The sequence below is a fragment of the Protopterus annectens genome, chromosome 8.part0, assembly GCF_019279795.1.
Source record: "Protopterus annectens isolate FY-2018-M chromosome 8.part0, PAN1.0, whole genome shotgun sequence".
NCBI classification, from domain to species: Eukaryota; Metazoa; Chordata; order Ceratodontiformes; family Protopteridae; genus Protopterus; species Protopterus annectens.
In genome coordinates, this window is record NC_056741.1 from 1,917,167,192 (window position 1) to 1,917,192,299 (window position 25,108).

Here is a 25,108-nt window from a genome sequence, read left to right on the forward strand (position 1 = left end):
CCGTTACTACATTCACTACTTCTAGTATGGTTGGTTTAGACTTTGATTTCCATTTTCTATTTAATTGCTTTTTTGGCAGCCACTAGATGTAAATTCAGTAAGACCTTACTATATCTGGGCAATTCTGATTATAGATCACAAGTAAAAAAAAAATAATAATTATCTCCTTGGTTACACCAATTTGCACACTCAGTATTTCACAGTAGTCTGCAGGGAATTTTTGAACTCTGACAACTCATTACACCCCCCCCCCAGAAAGTATGTACCCAATTACCTCTTTCTTCCCCATCATACCTCCAACATTTGCAATCCACCTCCAACATTTGCAATCCACCTAAGGAAAAGTTTTAAAATCTGCTTGAGATGAGGGTATTAGTGTCTTGAGGAGGATTTTACGAATGCAAACCTGGTCATCCAGAGCCCCTTGAGGTAGTCAACTTCAGAGAAGCAAATGCCAAACAGGAGCATCTGACCCCAGCACTGAATCCTGAGGTACTCAAGCTAGTGATCAGCCCTTTTGTGGTAGGCTCCCCTATCCTAAACTTTTGGATCCTGTGAGCAAACTTGCTATCCCGTGGGTGAAGTAGTGTTTATACCCAACTTTGTAAGTTTGTCTACAACAATCAAGTTAGACATTGTGTCAAATGTCTTGGCTGGATCAAGGTAGACAGGATGCATCATGCTATCCTCATCAATTGCTTTTGTGACCTTCCTGAAGTAGTCCACCAGGCTAAGTAGGGATGACCTGCCCTTGATAAAATCAAACTCAAGATGGATGCAGTGTCTGAATGCTTCCTGTGTCATTGTTAATTTCTGTGAAGCTTCTTTCCATTGCTTTGCTTATGAGATTAGTCAGACGTATGGGTCTGCAGTTAATGGGATCTGTTGATGGCCTGTCTTTGTGCAGAGGGATGATGGCTGCACTGCTCCACTTTCTTAGCACAAAGCTGAACTGGACGTTACAGTCAAATAGTGATTCTAGTGATCCTGAGAGGTCATGTTTCATGCTATTTAGAAGGCATCCAGGGATATTATTAGGATCCACTGATGCAATGTTCTTGGCCTTGGAAAGTGTACTGAAGACCCATTCCCTAGTAATAGTTGGTGTGGTTATCTGGGAGGAGGAGTAAAATAGGAGCTGTTTAATAGCTAGTAGATTTGTTATATCCTCTGGTTCAGTGTAGGTGGCTCCATTTACAGTCAGTTCTACACATTACTGTGTGCTGCCCCTGAGGCTGCAGACCCAGCTAAAGAAAGCCTTGTGATTGTCCTTGGCCTAGAAGGCTACATCTTCCTCAAATTTGGCTTTAGTAAACTTGATTAGCTTTCATGAAGGAGATTTTATCTTGCTGGGCATTGTATGTCCTAATTTTTGCCACAATATTCTTCCTTTTGTTATACAACCTATTTAAGCAGGATTCCAGCAGGGTGGCTTTTTTTCTGCGCTTTTTTTCTGATAGGCACAGCTATTTTCATACAGCTATTAATAAACCTGTACAGGGTTTCTGTTAGCAAGTCCATAAAGGCAGTAACATTCTTATCATGCAGAGGGGTTTCAGATTTTCCAATGTTATCACTTAATAGTAAGAAGACTATCTTAGAATAGTTCCTAAAAGTTCCATGTTAAATGGGGTCCTGGGTTTATTTTTTATTTCAAATGAGACAGTTTTATAGTACAATCTTACCAGAGAGAACATTGCACTATGGGGAGTGCAGCATTCTCCCATGTTAGTGACTACCACATCCAAGATGTTTGTGCCCCATTAGGTATATGGAACAGCTGGTCCAGGGTGTTTGTGTTTTCTAAGTTGAGGAATCTCTGGGCCTACAAGTTTGGTGTTGTGCATAACTCCCAGTTTATAGTGTAGTTAGAGTTGCCCATGACTACTGTATTAGACTGAATGTTGAGTATCTCCAGCAAATGCAAGTAAGTGTTATGGGCTTCCTGGGTCACACAGGGGACCTATAGCTTTGCAAGGATATGGTATGAAACTTTGCCTATGCTAATTTGGACATGGAGAAGCTCAAATGCATCATACAGTTTGGCCATCCTTATGGTATAGTTTTTTTTTATGTAAATTAAACCACCTCCACCTTTTAGTCCCTTTCTGTACAGCAGCTGATCTAAATATGTGGATGGCATTATAATCCTCCACCATCAGAGTGCTCTCCATGGCTTTAAACCATATCTCAATAACTGCACAAACAAATGTCTGCATTATCTAGAGTGAAGACAGTTTGCAGGGAGTGGAGTTTCTTATTTAGATTCCTGACATTGAACAGTTAACACCTTAAGATATTATTAAGTTGGTTTTGCTATGTTGCAAGGTTTGCCAGGTTGTTACCGCCTAAAAAGGCATCATGGGGGAGGACAAAGTTTTTAACCAATATTCAAAAGCCTACAGGAGACAGGTGCAGACCATCCCTAGCAAAGCAGCATACTCTGCTGACTACATCATCCCGTGCCAACAAATATTGTACCGCATTATAGTTACACCTAAAACTAAGTCAATTAGTCATTCATTTTTTGTTCATATTATGGCATCATCCTTGGAGAAGGTACAATCCTGCTCAATACTAGGCTCATAACTGCCAGTCCAAGAGCTCTCTTCATATAGTCCAGGTAGGTGCATATCAGGTTACTTACATCCACATAGACCGTGACTGAGTCATACTGGTAACTTGTGGGTCAATGACCAGAGTGCATGTGTGATCTGGTAGATGCTGGCTCCTGATAGGCAACAGGCCGTGACTTTCTCCTTAATAGTGGGACAGTCCGTGCGTCTCACAAAGGAGTCTCCTATAATCAAAATATTGGGTTTTGTTGTGGCTTATCTTATGGGGTGAGCAGATGAGGTTCTGTGAGATGTAGTTGTATGTGCTGTTTTGGTAGAATGCTTTTCGGGCTGCTGAGGGTATTTGTTGTAGGTTCAACGTCTTGGAGGTTTTTAGGGTTTAGGAAGACTATATTAAAGAGCCTCAGCATATAGGGGCCTGTGTGAATGGTCCATACTGTGTGTGGTGGGTGTAGTGTGTGCATTACTGACAACCTAACTGGTAGTGTTAAGTGCTCATACATCCAAGCCTTGCCTCTAGTGTTATTCTGTAAACACATCTGTCACATATCTTAGCAGTTTAAGAATTAGCTGGTCGTCAATAAACACGAGACGATTGATACATTACCTTAGGACATCCATATCCATCAAGATGACTGCGAAGATGGTAGGAAATTTCATATTCATGGTTACAGGCCCCGTTTAAGTGATCAGAAGGTTATTGTAAGAGTATAGGAAAAAAATCAGGAGTATGTAATACTAAACTCGTGGGGCAGTGCTAGTCACTGCATAAACTAGTTGCTGTTTGCACAACTGAGTATTTAAAAAGTTTCACAGGTAGTTTTATAAGGAAATGTCAATTCTAGGTGCCTACATCTACACATGGCACTATTAAAACCAACTGTGTGAAGTGTGCAAACTTTAGAGGCAGAGAAAACAGGCAAACTAAATAGCCTGCTGGCCAATGGAAAAAAATCTCACTTAAAGCCTTCCTGTGCAAATCCAAGCTTAAACAGAGCAGGTTACCGTCTACTGCCACTAGAATATAGTCCCAAGTCTTCTTAACATAAAACCACACTAGAATTAGCCCAAAGTGAATAGTAAGAGGACAAGCAAACAAACTAGCTAGGAAATACACATTCTAAACAACAACAATGCAGAGAAACCAGCAGCAAGGTCACTGTGAAAAGCAATGGCAGTTTGCAATGACAAAGTGCAGAAAAATAGAATAAATAATTAAAAATGCAGCAGCTGTACTTTAAAATTGAATTTTTGCACATTTATAAGTTATTTAAAAGTACTTATTTGTGTCAGGATGGGACTATTTAAACCAAACACTCAGGAATTGGTGTTGTGGATGCCAACCTTTTGTGAGCTCTGTGGCAATGAACACAGGTCCAGGAAGGAACTGGCTCTTCATGGCTTCTGCATGCTAGGAATAACAAATGCAGAATAACAGAGTGCAACAATTTTTTCTCCCCCTTGTTAAGTCATTTTGTAGGTATACAATTACAAAGCGCACAAGGGTTAGGCTTGCCAGGGGATCTGTGTATATTTTAATTTTAAAACAAAATATAGGAAAACAGGATTTTTGTCTGTTTGACACGGAACGTTCACAGAAAAGAAGCAGTTTTCAGAGAACTCAGAGATAAGACAACAAAAAACAAGGGGCGAGGACTACCTGGTTGAAGTAGAGGATGAATACTTACCAGGACTTTAAGTTGGTGAACAGAGTGAATTAATAAGGGATACTATAAAAATGCATTACAAATTATAACAATTGAAAGCTGAACATGATGTCATTACATTACAAATGATAGGCACTGAAGGTTGACACGGATGTCATTATATTAGTTTGTATAGTTAATAGTTATTTGCTGGGTTAACTAGGAAAGCTTAGTTTCACAAAATAAGCTTCAATGAGTGCATAACTGAAGAAGAAACTTCTAGAAGAGTTACACCCTCTTTTACAGGTACAGGTAGTAATTGTGGGAGAAAAATGTTGGCAAGGGTAATTACCTGTAAAGAAAACAGGAGCAGTGATAGTCAAGGGGTAAGACCATAAAAAAGTCCATCTTCGCCCACCCCCCAAAAGACATAAAATTCCAAGCAATGCTTTGTATACACTAATTCACTAATCATCATCACACAGGAAATAATTACAGTAAGAAGTTTTAAAATGAAACTTGTTTGGATGAGTTTAATTTAGAGAAAAAAAAAGAAACCATGTTATTACTAACTGGAAATAAGGAGCAAATGGTTGTATGTGTGTGTGTGTGTGTGTGTGGGGGGGGGGGTACTGTTCTGGGGATTCAACTTATTTTAAAGGAGGGAAGAGGTACCATGACAAGGTTTTATGAGGTAGTGTGGGAGCAAAATGATAGCAATTGGCTACCATCAAGAAGGCCCATGGATGGTAGGTTACTGCTGAAGCTCAAAGTGGAAATTATGTTGATATTGTGTGGGTGTACCAAAAAGAATCAATAGGAATGGTACTTTATGTCCATGAGCATTATTAACACCTTTAAGGGGACTTGGGGTCACAGAGAGGTATGTATGCAGCTCAGTGTATAAGATGTGGTTATTTAGAACACTGTATTCAGTAGTCTTTTGTGGTGTTTATATGATTTCACAGACAGTGCAAGGAAAGTCACCTTGGACATTAGGGGCCAAATGCCTTAGAAACAATGCAGTTAGTATCTGGTACTACCCAGGGGAAGAAAAAGGAAATGGCAAAGGCTAAGGGTCTCAGAAAGTAACATATTAAAACAGGATGGCTTAGGACCTTTAATCTCAGGAGTACAAGTCAGATAGCTCCATTTTGTGCCACGTAGGTGGCCATCTCCTACACAGTTATCAGTTTAGGGAAGTTTTTGGGAAAAAAAAAAACTTTTGATAACTGGGACATAGGCAATGATGAAATAACATTACACTCCTTCAGTATTCTGTCAAGTTTACACTCATGATAAAGAAGCAACAGAAAATGAAATAATGCAGCTAGGCAGGTATAAATCACAAATGTGTAAAAGATGTCAGGTATGACTTCTTTTAACCAAGGATTTTTTTCTTTTGCAGATGCCAAGATAGGGCCACTGGAGACAGGAGTTTTGTGAGCCATGGTGAGACAACCTGGGATTGAAGCAGGAAAGATACATACAATAACTGGGTATGACAAGGCTGCACTGGAGACAGCTGCAAAGAGCCTAGGAAGTTCATGCTGCAAGACAGATAAATCTAGCATTATCGTATTGCATACAGGAAGGCATGACATAACTGTAAAATTACTGAGCGGAGCTGTGATTCAACATCAGACATCAATGTACAGGCAAACAGGCTGCACATATTAGACATGGGCATGTCAGAGTTTGTACATGATCAACAGCAGGCTTTCTGAAATCCTATCAGAAGTGCAACAGGACAGGGGGGACAGATCACTCTTCTACGGTGGAAGAGCAGATATGAAATAATACATCTGGAAAGGTGGTGCTAGTGGAAGGAAGCATAGACCTGTGCAGTCCAGTTTCTATACAGTCAGTCAGGCAGGCTTTGTCCACCCCTGGTGGAATGGGACCTGAACGGAGGGTTGGACCTTTGTTTACACACCTCACTGGGTAGCAGGCAAGCTGAGGAAGTTGGGAGGCCGAGGTACCACAGACTGAAAGCTACAGAGGTTGATCAAGTTTGTTTTCAGGGAGCTGATCACTTCCGTGAGATGGCTTGTGCTTTATTGTTCGTTTACTGGTCTGACTGGTCTCCTTTCAAGTCTTTGATTAGTACTGACCGCCATCATCTCAAGATGTCAATTAATTTGCACTTGAGTGACATCTAATATTTATTGGTTCTGGCTGCACCCTTTTTCCTCCAACAGATGTAGGTTTGTGGTTATTAGGCATTTGAGAGCGGGTTTATTTCCATCCTACACGGTGGTTTTACGGCAGGAAGTGGTGACAGGTATGCTTCTTATAAGGTTCTTCTTGTAAGGTGACCATTAAATTAAGACAGAAACAGCTCTATAGTGTGTATAAAAAAAACGTTCTGCTCCATCCTCAAGCGTTTTGAGCGGGTCAATATATATATATATATATATATATATATATATATATATATATATATATATATATATATACACATATTGTTTTTTTAATAAGAATAGAGTACAAAAAATATTGCAGATCACATATCTTGCAGCACAGTTACATACTTTATACAGCTGTGCAGAAACAAAAGCACAATGCAAACATGTAAACGTAACACATAAATCGGTTATATTACATTGCACCTTGCGTTGGATATAAGGATCTCAAACTCAATATGTATAGTACAAAAAAAAGTTAAGTGCTGCGTGTTGCCTACTCACTAAATTACCACTCTTTAGTTTATTTTGTTGCCGTACTAAATACTGTTTGCTACAGCTCTCCTCTGTGTTTTGCCTTGAGACCCAATCGTGATGGGATATAGCTCTCAACCTCTTCTTACCTCCTGGATAAAGGAAACCTCCAATAATAAATCAGGGGCACATTTTATCACCAATACTATTAACCCCAGAAGTTACTCAAATAAGACAGACAATGTCAACTAACATTTAGTTTGTGAAATAGAGTCTACAACTTTAATTATTATTGTTATTTATTAGGTGAATTAATCCGCCACCTTTTCTCCCAAAACTGCCAGTTTTAGGGGGGACATGATCAAGTACAGGCGTTACCACTTGTCCCTCCTTGGGCAATTGTGCCCTGCGAAAAAAGATAAAATGACAAATGTCGTGAGACTTTAGGAGAAAATATATATATATATATATATATATATATATATATATATATATATATATATATATATATATACACACACACACACACACACACACACACACACACACACATCTCCTAAGTGTTTTTTAATAGTTGCATAAAAATTATTTTTATATCTGAAACACCTAATGTTATATGAAATAGCATACGCGATTCAAATGCTGTAAGAATAACCTATTATTTTGGCAAAAAAAGTAAAGTTCTGTCCCTTGCACTGGCTGTGGGTTATGTTCTCTCCTACAAAAGGTCATGTTTCTACAAAAAATGTCCCACTTTGGGCATTTGAAAAGGTGGTAACTAATTGGTGGTGGAAGTGTGTCCACGAGACTATTTCAATCACAATGTTATCAAAAGAATAAACAAAACAAACAGTTAGGGCATCCACACAAGTAGTTGGGCTAGTATCAAAAAGCCATTTGACCCTACAATACCGGAGACACGGTTGCAGCACGGAAGGCAAAGAGAACGACACATGACCCCTGAACCCTAGAATAAAAACAAAACCTGAACGTAATCTTGCCAACAAACGCAAGTGTCTCAATTGTACTTTATTTTTGCCTTGTCCCTCGTATTTATTATTTTTTTCTGGTACTATAAAGTCAGTTAATAATTGTAGGCACTTGTTTCATACTTCTTCAGAAAATACACTTTTTCGCAAAACCTGTCGGTTCATTAATTTTATACAATAGTTACGGTAATATGTAACATTTAGAACCCCCGGCACGAGCTTTGTCCAGAATTCTTGAGCAAAGCAGCAATAAGGCATGTCTCAGACTTTTTCACTCTACACGCTTATTACCACCCGATTCTAATGACAGTTAATACCCACGAACCATATGCGCCCCTGTAATTATGTCAAGGTTATTTTATATTTGTTGACCAGGAGTGTCCAACCGAACTAAAACCCTTTTTCAACGGAGGCCCGGGGAGAAAAGCTCCAATATTGAAAGCAATTTAATAACAGTTGCTTTTACACTCCTAGTAATATACAAAAGGTTACCATTTTGGTAAAGTATTTGGTAAGATTAAACAATACAAATAAAAAAAGTGTAAGACATAGGAAGTTAATTGTTTTAGTTTCAGTAGGACAGGCTAACAACACTAAACAGAGTATAGATAATACTTTAAGAGAATTTCTTAGGAAGTATTAACTGCCAATCATCAGCGGACCGGAGTACCGCTGCGGCGACCCCTAACCGGGAAAAGCCGAAAGACAAACAACAACAAAGGGAGTAAGTTATTATGTTAGGTGGAGAATAACTGTTATAAATTTCAGAGTGCGTTGGTTGTGGTCAAGGAGGTTGACTTTAAGACCCTGCCAGTAACCTCATGTCTGCACTTCCACCGAAGTGCAGACCAATACACGTTTTCTGCAAGTGGTAGTGGAACTCATACCTCTCAACTGTACAGATTTTCGCAGAATGCCCAGATTTTAGGCTAATTTTTCGCCTATTCCTCCGTTTTCCTGGCAAATCACTTGGATGATCTCAGGATTGAAGTCACTAAATAATGACATACGTTTGAGTTTCAGACTTCAAATCCTTCGGAAAATGTATATTAAAACAAACGCTGTTACTCTAGCAACTTTCCAAGTTTATAAGAGCAATGTTTAAAAAATCTCACTATTTGTATCCCCATTTTGTCAAGCTTTGCCCACATTTCTTGCATTAAGAGGATCAAATGTATGAGGGGAACATAATTGCTAACCTCTACCTCAAATATTTGAACAGAGCAAGTAGTACCGGGCAAAGGTGAGGGGGGTTTCCAGACGCCAAAACTTCCATCACCTTTTTGTATGACACAGGAAAAAAAGAAAATCCAATCAGGGACGTTGAGTGTTTCACTTACTCCTGCTACACTTCTCTTTACGGCTCCACGCTGTCTGTACGCCGCATCTCTCTTCCTTAATCTGTGCAGCTAGTGTAGGTATCTCTTCCCGTTTTGTTTTTCTTTTACCGGACTCTTCCTGCTGCTGAGGATAAGAATGTCGTCGTTTTCCACTCATCTTTAAAATTTACAGGATCCCGAGTTACATACCATAAAGATGCGCCGTATTGCAGTTTTCAAGTAATAACCGGGGTCAGTTACTTTGAACTGCGTTTCCCATAATTCTATTAAACATTGATAATTCTTGGGGTAGTGAGAATTTCATCTGCCAAACGTTACAAATGTTTCTCATTTCAGCCACCAGAAAGTCTAATACAGGATTACAGTAGTACGTGTTTCAATAGGTAGTATACTGACGCTAACAAAACCTCTCTTTTTTTTACGTAGTCGAGCACTATTGACATCGGAAGTAAACGTAATCTGCTTCCTGTGACTTGTGTCCGAGATAGACACTCGTTTTACTTGGATTTTCTGTTTCATTGGCGGGAGGTGGTTTTTCAAGTTGTTCTGGTACTGACGCTTGTTTATGTGGAATTTTGTCCTTTTGGAATAAAGATGTCTGTTGTACCCCCAAATCGTTCGCAGACTGGTTGGCCGCGTGGTGTTAACCAGTTCGGCAATAAGTACATTCAACAAACCAAGCCTCTGACGTTGGAGAGGACAATTAATCTGTAAGTAGTGTTCACTGGGGACGTATATTTTCGTTGTTTTGCGATGAGGATAGTAGATGGGGAACTGATGGGTACTGGACGATTGTCTTTTTCTCTGAGTGTGTGGGCCATTTTATTTAATGGTATATTGTGTTTTTGTAGTGCAGGAATAACGTGAGAGTGTAGCTTGCGGTGGGCCGACTTTCCGGAAATTTAGGGTCTATGCACTCTAACATCTTTGTAAACACTTTGGTCATCTATGAGTGATTTTTACACCGGTGTGTGGGTTACTGTGTTGTACTTGTTTTGTACGAGAAAATGCGGCTACTTAGTTGTACTGATCGGGTTAGAACTCAGAAGAGCTTATTTATGTTCCTTTGTAAATCCACAGCAATTTTTTTCTCATCACTGCGTGTTGTGGTAGGGCTTAGTTGGAACTAGGCTGACATTATGCCTGTTTTCTTGAAGTAAATGATGCTTCTCTTTTCTGCTTATACTGATCAAAATTAATTAAAAATAAGATTATATGTGGAATACTGTGTTGTTAATTATAGGTCTAATTTTTAATTTGTGCTGCTTGTTGTTATGACTTCCTTGGTAGAAACCATCAAGTTAGTAATTTTTACTCCTGATGGGGCCTTTGTTCAGTCTGGCCTTTAGAGAAGAAAGTAGTTGTCCAGGTAGCTTTGTCTGACTAGAAAAGTCTGTCCAGTGATTTAAGAACTTGCAGTTCATATTCTATTAATTTTAGAAATAAGCTTTAGGGCAGTGGCTACTTTCAGTGAATGATCATGACATACAAAATCAAGAGGAAACGGATGCATCCCATTTAAGTCTGTGCAGACTATTTAATACAGTTTACAATCTCGTTCTCTTACTTAGATTTAAGGAGCTAGGCTTTACAAAGTATACAGACAATTAGTTTAGGAGTTACTTCAGCCATTGCATTTCCTGGGTTGATAAACTGTCAACCCCCCAAAAAACATTGGATTTGCTACAGGGTTCGGTCCTAGAACTTTTTCTGTTTAAAATGCTTGCAGTCTCTCCCCAAACAAATTTTAATTGAATATGCAGATGGCACAATGCTACTATGTGTTGCTTCTTCAGAAGGCTCCAGGATGAGCTGCAGCATTCCTATGTACAAATTGAGAAGTGGCTGGAAAAATGCAGACTGCTCCTGCAGCCAAATAAAACTTAACTAATAGTTTCACCTCAAATCCAGCAATCCAGTCTATTGCGACATAACAGTATTATCAGTCAGTAATGCTTGAATAGAGTTAATGTGTTAAAATTTTTTTACTGTGTAATTGGCACATCCAACTGTGTTTACAATGTTCATTGGCAATATTTAGTAGACATGTGGATGAGTATATACAGTTATGCAAACAGTGGTACAAGTAGCAAAATAAAGATGAATATCAATAGATGTAAACATTTATACTTCACTGGGTTATCTCCAGTATGCCAGTGGCTACCACCAACTCAGTCAGGTGGGGTCTCAGTTTATTTCATCTTAAGGATCTCTCTAAAGTGAAACCATCTCTATCTAAATATGCATGCAAAACTATTGCTGTTATCGACCTACTTTCTACTCCCATGTTTGCTTCATTGATTTTAACTAGATGTCAGTTCTCTCAGCTACCTAAATTGAAACTTGATAGAATTGCAGAGTTGAGTTTGCAAGTAACAGCATTGACTGAACACATCACTTCTTGAATGTCTGGAGCTATCTAATTTGCTAGACTTTCTCATATTAAAACTTTCATTCTCTGTACCTCTGGTAGATGCCGTACCACTAGCAAGTTCACACTTCCCCCTCAAAAACAAAATAGAACTGCTCTCATTAAAATTATCAAGTATAAAAATGGTAATAGTGACTCTGTACTTGGAACTCTGTCCCATCAGTTGTCACTAATATCTCCTTTTGCGTATATTTTAAAACCTTTTTGAAGACTTACTTTTCATGCAAATGCTCCTGTGCTTGTATCATTGTCATTACCAAGAACCTTTTTTATTCTGAGTTTTATCCTCTCTCTAATTGAGTCCCACTGAAATTATACATATCCACTGATACTTCCCCTACCTTGTACAGTCAACATCATACAAATAGCGCTAACATTTTTATATTTTATTGTTATATTTTCTGAATACAAGTAGTCATCATTGTCAACCCCCCCCCCCACCCACCCACATATGGGGTCAGGGTGTCACATCAGTTCTTGACACCTCCCTCTATTTAGCGCTGTTCCTGGCTTCCTTGATAGTCATGTCTGACTGTTGCGGGTCTTCTCTCATGCAGTCCATTGGTTTGCTAGACATCCTTGTTTTCTTCCCATCTCCCCAAGTCATAATCATCTTTTCTTTACTGCACAAATGTCAAAACACCTTTCTGTGGTTATGGGCTAAAGTGAGTTTACCTGTTTGGATAAAATATGCATATGTCTTGTCTCCTTCCTGTGTTCAAGTAGGAGTGTGTGCATATGGTGTGGAATAATGCTTTTTATACAATGACAAGTCATTGACATTCAAAAACATGTATGCTGATTGCTCAGACCAACCAGTGTGCCTGTTGTAAATCAAACATATACCAATAGAAAAAAGTTAACTGCTGTGGTGGTGCTGCGGTAGCATTGTCGCCTCACAGTAAGACGTCCTGTTCGATTCTCAGCTAGACCGTCTTCTGTGCGGAGACGTGTGAATGGACGTGCCTTCATTGAAGGTTGTGCGTCAGGGCCGGCAACTCGGAACGTAAGAATCTACTGCCAATCATTAGCGGACTGGAGTTCCGCTGTGGCAACCCCTAACCGGGAAAAGCCGAAAGACACAACAACCAATGGAAAAAAAGTTAAGTCACCGGGAATTTCTTCTATTAATATATAGGTTCATAGGTGGGTACTAGGCTATCTGCCTGAAGGCATTTATAAGCCTAGTCAGAAAGTGTTTGCTTTCGCCGCTCCCTTAGATTAGTTCCCTGTGCCTCTGTCCAGCAGAGCTACTGAAGTGATCCCCGGGGTAAACTTTCTGTTTCCTATCCACTCGTCAAGGTTTCTTTTGAAGAGTGTTAGTGAGGAGCTCTGCCTAATGTAGATTGGAATCTTGTTCCAACGTATGGGAAGTCTCTGGGATAGGAATCTATCCCTCCAGCACGTTCTATTTACTGTTGTGATGAGGTTTAGATCCCTAGAGCATGTGGCTCGAGGGGATAAGGTTTTCTTTAGGTGGAGCATGTCCATCAATTCTGGATTGGACATGGCCTTGTTTGTCAGGCAGAGATCACCTCTGAGTAGGCGGTATGCAACCGAGTACAGCTGGAGTTTCTTTAGTCGAGCTGCATAGGGCATCTGTTTGAAGCCAGTGATCTCTCTGTGAGGTACTTCTGTGGTCTTTCCAGCTGTTGCAGGTGTCTTGTAAGGTACATCCCAAATGGGGCGTTGTACTCTATGATGGGTCTCATGAGTGATGAGTAGATGGGCACAATGACCTCTCTTTGATCTGGATGCGAACCCTTTTGTGATTAGGTGGGCCACGTAGAAGGATTTTCTAACCACTTTGGCAATGTGATTTATCAAAGGTGAGATTACTATCTGCTTGGGTCCCCAGATCCCTTATTATGTCTTCCGTATTTAGGGGACTACCACCTATGTGGTAGTTTGTGGGTACTTTTGTTTTATCCAAAGGGGATGACTGCACTTTTTGGCATTTAGCTTGAGGCCGTGATTTTGACACCAGGTATCCATCTCAGTGAGACCCTTTTGGAGGATGTCTGTGTCAGCCTGAGAGTCAATTATAGCCTCTAGTTTGCAGTCGTCTGCGGACCTGGTCAGCCATAGTCCTCCTGTGATTGCCTGTACCTCTGAGAAGTATATGCTGAACAGGAGGGGTCCTAGTACTGAGCCCTGGAGAATGCCACTTGTAACCGGTTTAGAGTCGGACCTAACTCTCGCAACTCTCACCATGTGGGTTCTGTCCATGAGCCAGTTGGCAAACCCATCTTGTGACGTAGGGGTTTATGTTCAGGCTGGTGAGCTAGTCTGTAATACCAGAATGGGGAATGGTGTCGAAGGCCTTCAAGAGGTCTAGGTAGGCTGTGTGTACCACCTTTCCCTTGTCTATAGCCTTGGTAACTGTCTCAAAGAAGTCCACCAGGTTTAGGAGGCATGATCTGCCCTTAAAGCCGAACTGGGTATTGTCCAGTCTTTGGGGGTTCCCAATGTGTCTGTTAATGCGTTCCATGGTGCTGCACTTCATAGCCTTGCAGACCAAGCTAGTCAGGCTTATAGGGCAATAGTTCTGGGTGTCTGTTGTGGCTCCACCTTTGTGGAGCGGAATAACCATTGCTGTCAGCCACTCTATGGGTACGTAGCTTGTGGAGAGGCTGAGTTTGAACAGTGTGTTTAGGTGAGGGGTTAGTTTTTCTTTGAGCTCATGTAGGACACATCCTGGGACACCGTCCTGTCCCATTGATGCTATGTTTTTGGCTTTGGAGAGGGCTGTTTTAACCCGAATGTCTGTGATTTCAGGGACTCTACATTCTCCTGGTATGGTTATGGGCCCTTTTGGGGGTGAGACGGGTGAAGTTTGTGCTGAACCTGTCTGCCAGGATGTTGGCGATATCGGTTAGTTCAGTGTATTTTGTGCCATTCTGCACTAACTCAGAGCAGATCTGAGCATTGCTACTTAGATTCTTGACATAGCTAAAGAATGCCTTGTGGTTATCTTTGGAATCCTTGGCAATTTTTCTTTCAAAGCTTGCCTTTAATGATTTTATGAGGGATCGTAGTTTCTTGCTGATACTTATCAGGGATGTCTTCCCTTCTTGGGGATTTTACTCTTCACCCCTCTCTCACCCCCAATAGAAGGAGGAAAGTTTGCACTGAACCTGTCTGCCAGGATGTTGGCGATATTGATCGGTTCAGTGTATTTTGTGCCATTCTGCACTAACTCCGAGCAGATTTTGGAAAAATATAATCCAGCTATTAAAATCCACCCAAAAGGCTATCCCCAAACCAATCACTGCTGACACTAAAGTTCCCATCGAAACACAATTCAACTCCCACTTTGTGAACTCAATTCTATCCTTAGTATCACAGGACAGTTCCTTCCTCACTATCCCCTCCCCACCCCACCCCAACACAAATAACACTAATACAAGCTTTACCCTCAATACAGTTTCCACCACTTCAGTCAAAAGCATGCTCTCCAAACTAAAAACCTCATCAACAGCAGCCAACCTACTCCCCAGCTATTTCTTGAAACTCACAGCAGATGCTATTGCTATCCCAGTCTCAAACAGTGCCCAAACTCTGGAAAATATCTTATGTTATATCCATACATAAAGGCGGGACCTCCACTGAACTTAACTACAGACCCATTGCTTTACTCCCCCCCCTCCCCCCCAGCCAAAATCCTAGAAAAATGCATCCATGCCCAGATGTTAAATTATGTCCTAGATAGCAACATCCTGTCACCTACTCAGCATGGTTTCAGACCTGCCCATAGTACCACTACAGCCCTCCTCTGCTTCACAGACACAGTAAACAGTCTCAAAAATGAAGGCCTACAGGTGTCAACTTTTTTTTTTTTTTTTTTTTGGCTGTGTTCAAAGAATTTGACACAGTCTCACACCAAATCCTGCTAAACAAACTAAACCAATATCACCTATCAAATTCCACTCTTACCTGGTTCCAAAGCTACATAACTGACAGGTACCAAGCTGTGAAATGGGAAAATTCTCTCTCTTCTCAGCTGCCCATAACTATAGGAGTCCCACAGGGTTCTATGTTAGGACCACTACTATTTGGTCTTCACAAATGACCTCCATACCTCCACACAGTATGCATCTAGCATTCAGTATGCAGATGACACTACCTTAATCTGTGCTGCACTAAACATTCCCACCCTACTGCAAACAACTCAATTAGCATTTTCTGATGTTGAAAACTACCTTACCAAAGCCCGACTTATCCTCAATCCAAAGAAAACTCTGCTTATGATTATAACCAGTTCTAACAAATCACTGATAACAGTCTATTCATTATCTACTCCACAAATGCTACTCCAATCACTCAGTGGCACAGGCTAAGCTATTGGGAATAACTATAGACCCCCATCTAAAAATTTGATAGTCATCTCAACTTGACTATTAAAGTACATGCCAAACTGGGATCACTCTACCGTATCAAACCATTTCTTACCAACAGCACAAGATCAGCCATTGCTTCCCAACTTCTATCCACCCTACTCTATGCATCTCCCATTCTGACTAATCTCAACAAAACTGAACTAAGCAAAATGGAAGTCTGCTATAACAGAATTGCCCGCTTTGCTGCAAATTGCTCATATAGAACTAATCACTGTACTGCTTTGAGACAGCTCCACTGGCTTGAACTGCCTAACCTACAATCAGCTCTGCCATCTGTTACCTCCCCAACAAGTGTCCTCTCCTCAAAAACCTAGTACATGACTCAGCCAAAAGGCCTCTTGGGTCATCAAGCAAACTACTACTAGAAGTCACCAACAGCTACAATAGCTTTGGAGATGCGCTATATAGTAGTTCAGTGGCTAAAAAATGGAACTCTGTCCCCACTAGCATTCAAAACACATCATCCAAAGCCTCCTTTAAAGACCTAATCAGGCAACATCTCAAGCAAAGTTGGCAATGCCATGATTGCTCCCCAGGCTAGTGAAAGTGGATAAGGTATACATACTAAATCTAGAGTACTTGATGATGGTTTTCAATCTTACTCACAAACACTGGTTAATCTACAATGTATGTATTGTACCTGTGCACTGTGTATGTATTCTACCTATGTTCCAAATTTCAGCTGTACACCACAAATCTGTTAATTACCTTTTATTTTTAATTGATATTTTTTTTGTTTGTTCTCTCCACTGTAACTGATATGTTGCATACCACTGTAAAAACATGTCTTTTGTAATTTGTGTGTATACTGGTCATGTCTAAATAACTAAATGTATCTGTAATTTTTCTTTGTGGAGCTTTCTCCCCGGGCCTCTGCTGAAAAGGGGCCTTTTCGGCTCAGTCAGACACCCCCGGTTAACAAATGTAAAATAAAAAATAAATAAATAACAATATTGTATAGCTTGTTTATGGCAGGAGTCCACCAGACTGGTTTCCTTTTCTTGGAGGAGTGAGTCTTGGTTTTGCTTGGGATGGCATGCATTCTTGTAGGTGCTCGTAGAATGCATTAGTAAAGGATTTTGCAGCTTGGACAGTGTTATCCTTCAGCATGGGGGCTTTGAAACTTTCCACCTCGGTCTTTGAAACTTTCCACCTCGGTCTTAAGTAATGTGAAGTTTGCTTTTGAAAAGTTTTTCACAGGGGTTTCCTTGTCCGGGGGTGGGGGCGGAATGTGGATATCCAAAGTGATTTGATTATGGTCAGATCTAACCAGCGAGGGGTTGACCTCTGGTGTGGAGCACCAGTCGCTCATGGTGATGACCAGGTCCAATATGTTGTCACCTCTGGTGGGAGTGTTGACCAGTTGAACTGGGGCATTTAATTTTATAAATTCTAGGAAATGTTGGGCAAGGGAGTTAGTACTTGAGTAGTTCTCCCTGTTAACGTTTGGGTAATTGAAATCACCCAATATTAGGGTGTTTGGAAGGACCTTTGTTTCCCAGTGTTTCCAGAAACGCTGAATGGGAGTCCTGGGACATGGTGGGTGATCTGTAGCAAGCTACAACTTGAATTGCAGTTTTGCCCATTGTTAGTTGCACGTGGATGATCTCTTAAGCATCATGCTGTGCCACTAACCTGGAGGTGTGGGTATGCTTGATGAATATGGATATGCCCCCACCTTTTGTATTTCGGTTTGGGTTCTATGGCCGAAATGTATGGTATGAATTGTAGCCTAATAGTGCTGGGGTGCTCTCTGGAGCCTTAAACCAGGTTTCTGTTACTGCACATATATCGATTTCCTCCATACTGAGGAGTGCCTCAAGTGCGTGCATTTAGAGGTTTAGACTTCTGGCATTGAGTAGCATTACACTCAGTTTTTTGTTACTTGTGCTATTTACGGCGGTGGGTTTGTCTTTTGAGCCTTGCCTAAAAAAGGCAGTATGGGGTGGCAAGAGCCTTGGCCAGTATTCAAAAGCCTAAGGGTGACAGGCGCAAGCCGTCTCTAGCGAAGCAGCGTGTCTTGTCGAGCATGTCATCCCAGGCGGACAGGCACTGGATCCCCTTTGAATGTCCCCAGAAACTTAGCCAATTGTTGAAATAGAGGATTTTTTCTTTATACCGGTGTATCATTCTTGGTGAGGACAAGATGCTACTCATGGTCATACCGGCGTGGGTTATGTGAACAGAGAGCTCTTCCAGGTCTCTCTTCATGTAGTCCAGGGAGGTACGGCTGAGGTCATTCACACCAACATGGATAGTGACAGAGTCATATTTGTACTTATTCTGGAGTGACCTGAGTGCTTGTGTTATGTGGCGGATCCTGGCACAGACAGGCATTTGAAAGTAACCTTCTCCTTATTCAGCCTAATGAGTGGGACGCCAGTGTGCCTGACTATAGAGTCACCTATTTCTAGTATGTTGGGTGTGTTATTTTGCCTTAAAGGCTGTGATTGCATGGCACACTGGTTTTGTGAAGTATGTGTTTCATGGTTTGTGTTGGGAGGGGTGGAGGTTGCTTGGATGTTTGCTTTGGTGGTCTCTTGGTTTTGCAGATTTTTATTTAGAGCCTCCTACTATGTTTTCATGTATTTGTGTGTTTTTTTGCCAGTGCTAGTTTAATGGCTCTGTGTGAGACTGGTGGTGTGATGGCGGTATTTCCCTCCTCCTATTGACTGTTTGATCCAGTCTTGGGTTGAGAGAGCTTAGCCTCCAGTCTGGCTATATAATTGCATTTCTTGCATGTATTAGTGTTTGGTGGTAGGAGGAGAGGGTTGTCTGTGTACGTGAGGCAGTTGTAACATTGCCTCAAAATGCCCAGATTCACCAGTTGGACTGGAGAGTACACCTGACACTGCCCTTTGGACATGCCTGGATAGGTACAGTGAACTGTTTTACTGGATGGCTGGTAAGTTCGAATAGAGAGCCTTGTCCTTCTGTACAGTACAGGAGGGTCTAGTGCTAGGGTTTATAAGTACTTGCTATAAGTTTTGAGCAAGTGCCGGGCTGAGAAATGAATGGCTTGAGTGCTTAAGTTGAAAGTTTGTCTAGTTCCAGGGCAAAAATTAGAGGAGACTTTGTGGATGCCAAGGCTTTCTGTTTTTTTTTTTGTGAGCTAACAAGTCAAGAGGTACATATAGAGGGCAGAGAAAATACATACACACTTGATTTTTCTTTCTCTTGTACCTCTAAACTGTCTGAATTTCACAGTTTTTTTTTTTTTTCATTATTATTAAAAGAAACTGAGATGTCCGCGGTGGTGGTGCTGCGGTAGCGTTGTCGCCTCACAGTACGATGTTGTCTTGTTCGATTCTCAGAGCGTCTTCTGTGTGGAGACGTGCGTGAATGGGCGTACCTTCATTTTTAAGGTTGTGCGTCAGGGCTGGCAACTCGGCACGTAAAAATCTACTGCCAATCATTAGCAGACTGGAGTTCTGTTGTGGCGACCCCTAACCGGGAAAAGCCGAAAGACACAACAACATTAAAAGAAACTGAGCTATTCCCATCCACTGATGTACTTTTGTAAGTGTGGGAACGTAAGTTCTATATGCATGCACAGTACATCAGCAAAGCTACAGGATATGACAACAACAAAGACCACCACCACTGCTCCGTTACACAGAGACATTTATTTAAGAAAAGTAATTTTTTTAAACTAATGTCATTGTATAATTACAATGACCAACAACTGTGTGGTATATTGAAGATTTACCCACTTTGCCCTCGTGATTAAACCACACCAACCATGGGTAAATCTTTAGTATACCACACCCAGTAATTGGTTATTGCTGTAATGTTCTATTGGGGTATGTGTGTGTTGCATGTGCTGCATCTGTTATGCTCTGTAGATGCAGCTGAGCTTAATATGCTGTAAAACCTGTTTATCATCTAGGGCTATACAACTTAAAAGGTGATCACCATTTTACATATACTAAAGTATAATTTGGCTTTTAGCTTATCCAAATGTATGTACTGAGAAGCTTGCTGACTTCATCTCTCCATTCGGACTAGTTCTGTGTGTGTGCAAGGGAGTGTGGCTTGAAGATGTGCACACTGCTGTATCTAGTCTAGCATCTACTACTGTTTGCTGCTGAGGTGGATCCAGCTGTCACTTTGCAGTGCTCACAGAGGTTTTAAGGGAATGAAGCAGACTTAACAGATTCCCAAGCAGAGGTAGTCTGTCCAGTGAGGAACATATAGAAGCCAGTCTCCTCCTTAAGGTCATAAAGTACCTCCAAAGCAAAGGATTCAGTGTAGAAAATCTAATTAAGAAAACACCACAACAGGACAGAGCAATGGAACAAGAAATTAAGGGGAAACCAGTGGATTTGGAAGCAATTGGTCAGGTGCCATATGAAGATATTTTGGAGCCTTCCACAGAAATTCAGTATAAACATTCACTTGAAGCTGGACAGCAAGGGAAGGAACAGGAAACTGTGGTAACTCTGACACAGGTAATGTTGAGGAGTGATAGGCCAGTGAGTTCTCATATGACAGAGCAGCGGATGGCACATGATGAAATTGAAGAGAATGTGCCACAGAAAGATGCAATAGAACTTTCTATAGAATGCTTGCAGGAAGTGAAAAACAAAAAAATGTGCCAAGAGGAGAGTTGCTTGATTTAATGGAAGTAGATAGACATATTAAAATGAATCAAAGAAGTAGACTGCAGATTGTCAATAATACTCAAAAAGTCAGAAGTTTGATAAACAAATGAACACAGTAATTAGGACTGTCCATAGAGATTCATGCAATATAACAGAAGTAAACAGGATCTATTACTGTGCAGCTAAATTAATAACTGATAAAGTTCTACCATAAGAACACAGGGTAGTGAGGGAGAGAAAGGGGTGAAATAGAATACCATCATGGAAGTATCGAATAGAGAGAACCTATAAAGTAACTAAGACAAAAAGTGTCAGTATTAGAAGAGGGAGCAGATCAACAAAAATAAGATAGACGTGATAAAAGCAATGTGCATTTTAAAACCGATCAGGATCTGTCATGCACTGTCATGCACTATCGCAAATAATAAACTAAAATTTTCAGCACAGATGGAAAAAACTTAGAAAATACATAGACAAATATGAAGGAAAAGTACAAACTAAGCCATTATCAATGACCCAAAAATGTTTTATAAAGGAATTGAAAGACAACCAAAAAAGGAAGTGGATACATTTTGGAGAAGTGTCTATGAAGATCTTGTGGAACACAAAAAAGATGCTTAAATGTCTGAAAGAAACAAAAGAAAGAGTAAGTTTAAATGTACAGGATGTGAAATGGGATTTTTTTTGTTTACATTTGTTGACCGGGAGTGTCCGACTGGACGTAGGTCCATTTTCAGCGGAGGCCCGGGGAGAAAAGCTCCACAGTTAAAATAAACAGACAGTAGTTACATTGGATTACATAGCGATTAACATAGTAATTAATTACAAACATATTTACAGATGAAGAACATAGCATATCAGTAGACAACTAGAATCTTTATCTGCGAAGTACATAACAGACATTAAATGTTACAATAAGTTCCTGCTGTCTAATAAGTACTAGGCTTATGAGCATCTGAGCTTACTATAATCAAGGTAGTTAGTGGGGTGGAAAGGAAGGTAGTGGTTGCATGGGGTGGGTGATATTAGAGTGGGAGTTGCAAGGGCATAGCCAGCATGTTTTTAGGTGCACTTTTAGTAAAGTTTTGAAGTTGGTGCGTGATGGTACGGAGGTAATTGTGGGAGGGAGTTCCATAATTTGGCTATGGTGCAAGAAAATAGTGCTTCACCAGCAGAGTTATTGGCTTTAGTGATCTGCAAGTGATTTTTGTTGCTGGATCTTAGTGGTCTGGTGATGCGATGTGGTTGGAGTAGATTCTGGAGGGATGGGACATTTAGTGGCTGGGTTACTAGTTTGTGGGTGAGAGAGAGTTGATACCATTGAAGGAGGTGAGGGAGTTCAAGCCAGCCCAGTACAGCAAGTGAGAGACGGTGGTGCATACGGTAGGATGCCCCTGTGGCGAATTTGGCAATTTTGTTGTAGCAGGTCTCCATAGCTTGTTTAGATCGCATTGCCTTAGGTTGGTATATATTGGAGAGGCATAAAATAGGGTGGAGATAAGGTGGGGATTTGCTATTGAAATCTTTGCTGCGTTGGTGAGAAGTTGCTTATTTCTGTATAACGCTCCCTAGCTTTTTGTGGACTATTTTTTATGGTCATGGATATGTGAATGTCAAATTTTTAGTTTGTTTCCACTCCTAGCAATTTGGTGTGTTCAGTTGGGTATATAGTGGTGTTGTCTTTTGCTGTGATGTTAAAGTAAGAGGAGTTTTGAGTATGGTGGGTTGGAAGGTGAGTGGTTTATTTTTGTTTGGGTTGAGTATTAATTGGACATCAGATAACCAAGTTTCAACAGAGGAAAAAGCTTTCTGTGACTTTTTGCAGTTTGGGTAGGGACTGGGCTAAGCAGATGATGGTTGAGTCATCTGTGTATTGTATGAGTGTACCATGTTTGGTGGCAGAGGCTAGATCATTGGTGAAAACAGAGAAGAGTAGGGGTCCAAGGATGGATCCTTGGGGAACCCCTATGGAGACAGGTAGTTGGGGAGATGTGTCATTCTGCCATACAATGGATTGTTGGCAGTCAGACAGGTAACTCTGAAACCAGTTGGTGACTGAGAGAAGGATAGGTTATCGAGGACAACAATGAGTTGTTTGTGTGGGACCATGTCAAATGCTTTCGGTGGGTCTAGGAAAGTAGCAGAGGAGAGAGAGCCATTGTTTTTATGCTGAAGGATAGTGTTAGTAAAGGATAGTAAGGCAGTGGTGATGCCATGGTTTGGTCGGAAACCATGCTGAGTATTGTAAAGGAGGTTGTTGCTAAGGAGGTAGTCTGAGACCTGAGAGTGTGTGCATCTCTCTAGTATTTTGGAGAGTGGAGAGGAAATAGCTATGGGGCAGTGTTAGTTCTGTGGAGGGGAATTATATGCGATAATGTCCATGGTGTGGGAACGTAACTTTCTGACAGAGATTGGTTAATCAAGATGGATACTGGGTAGGCCAGAGCATCCGCTGCGATTTGTAGATATTCACTTGGGAGGTTGTCTGCTGCTAATTTGGTGGGCTTAAGTTTAGTTAAGAGTTTATGTTGGAGGTAGGTACAGGAGAAAGAGAAGGCAGTGGGGAGATTACTTGTTAAAGGTGTGGGTTGGAGGGGAAGGGTGTTGTGTTTAGCTAGTGATAGTATGGTTTGTGTGAAGTGTGTGTTGCGTGAGATAGCAATATTTTCGGAGGAGTGAGGGATGTCAGGAGGAGGGGTACTGACTTTACCTGGGTGGATGATGCAGTTTATGGAGGACCAAAATTGTTTGGGGCTGTGTCGGGATGAGTCTAGGGCAGACTAGTAGTATTGGAATTTGTCCTGTTTTATTAGCTTTTTGACTGTATTGTGTAGTTTTAGGAATTTCTGTCTAGTTGAGGGGGTTTTGTGCCAGTGCTCCCAGGCTTTATTCCTGTTTTTCATTTCTGACTTAGTGGTTTTCTGTAGCCATGGGGAGGGTTGTGCTTTGGTTCTGGAAAGTCTTATGGGGGCATGGTAATTAAGGATGTTCAGGAAGGTAGCATTAAAAATTTCAACTGCGTCATCAAGACTGAGGTACTTTAGAGGATACCAGCTATATTCTTTTGAGGGATGAGATGAATGTGAATTGGTTAAAGTTTAGTTTTTTACGTATTTGACGGTAGATGACAGGTTTAGCTTGGTATATGTATTTTTTGAGTAGGAATGTTGGGGGGTGATCACTGAGGCTATCTGATAAGCAGCCTGTTCTATATGACTGGGGGCGCTTACTGACTAGTATCCAGTCCAGGGTAGTGTGCTTGCTGGAGTTTTTATTTATCGTGGTTGGCGACTGGACTAGTTGGGTGAAGCCATGAAGGTTTACATGATTGGTTGGATGGTTGCCAGAACAGGATTGCCAGTCTATTGAAATCACCAAAAATTATAGTTTCTTGGGGGAGATGGTGGGTAGACCAGCTGAGGAGGTTTTCTAGTGGAGGGATATTTTGGCCAGGTGGGAAGTAGCATCCAATTATGTTGATTGTTGTTTTGGTTTATTTTGAGGTTGGTATATATTATTTCTTCATTGCCTATTTGTGGAGCTGATGATATTAAGATCTGGGTGTTTAGATGCTGTTTAAATATTATAGCTACACCGCCTCTTTTCTTGTTTAGCCGGTCTACTTTTAGTATGCCATAACCAGTTAGCCAGTCTACTCTTAGTATGCCGTAACTGGTAGGGAGTATTTGCTCACTGGTAATGTGAGGTTTTAGCCAGGTTTATGTCATGATGACTGTATTTGGGGAGTACAAGTCTATGGTGACATGGAGTTCATGGACTTTGGATATACTTGTAATGTTTAGGCTTAGTAGAAGGAAGTCCCTTGGCTTTCTATTGGCTGTGATATGGAAGAAGTTGTGGTTTCTAGTCTGATTATGAGGGTTGGAGATGGTAGGGCCAGAGTTGGGGTGGATGCCTCCACTTAGGGCTAGTTTTGATATGCATGAGGTTATTAGTTTTCTCAGTTTTTGAATGTTTGTTTATTAGGGAAACTTTATGATTGTGCTCTGTGGGTAATAGGTATAGTGGGAGGGTTACTATGTTAAGTTGTAGGGATGCTTTATGTTTGAGTAATATAGTTGGTAGAATATGTGGGGGGTGCATAGGGATGGTTCTTGAGTTGGTGGCAGGTGAGCTGAGTGAGGGTGGGACATGAGTGGTGGTGTGAGTAGCACTACAGTGGTAGTGGTTGAGTGGGGGAATGATTGAGCTTTGGTAGGATGTAAGATATGCAAGGAGCGTGCATGCAGTGAGCATAGGTAAGGTATGCTTGTACATGTTCGTTGAGTAGGTGTGATAGTAGTGGGAAGATGGAGGAGGTAGTGTTGGGTTACCACTGTGGTTGGCTATTGGAAAGATGGGAGGGGTTTGTGAGTGTAATTAATAAAGGTAGGACCACTGGGGGCGGGAGGAAATAGGGGGCAGGGTGGGGGAGCAAAGCGGGTAGAGACCCTGTTAGCTC

At 41.0% G+C, this 25,108-nt stretch overlaps 2 protein-coding genes across 2 annotated transcripts in view; one reads left to right on the forward strand and one right to left on the reverse strand.

Annotated features, from left to right (window-relative positions):
• Positions 1 to 9,595, reverse strand: part of OGFOD1 (2-oxoglutarate and iron dependent oxygenase domain containing 1) — a 690,104-nt gene extending 680,509 nt beyond the window's left edge. Inside the window, 1 exon segment of the mRNA XM_044081419.1 lies at positions 9,212 to 9,595. Within this exon segment, the coding sequence (XP_043937354.1) occupies positions 9,212 to 9,368 (157 nt within the window). The 5' untranslated portion in view covers positions 9,369 to 9,595.
• A 79-nt stretch (positions 9,596 to 9,674) lies between these two features.
• The window catches only part of NUDT21 (nudix hydrolase 21), a 704,082-nt gene continuing 688,648 nt past the window's right edge, over positions 9,675 to 25,108 (forward strand). The window contains exon 1 of the mRNA XM_044081417.1: positions 9,675 to 9,921. Coding sequence (XP_043937352.1) covers positions 9,806 to 9,921 — 116 coding nt within the window. The 5' untranslated portion in view covers positions 9,675 to 9,805. The remainder of the gene's footprint in view (positions 9,922 to 25,108) is intronic.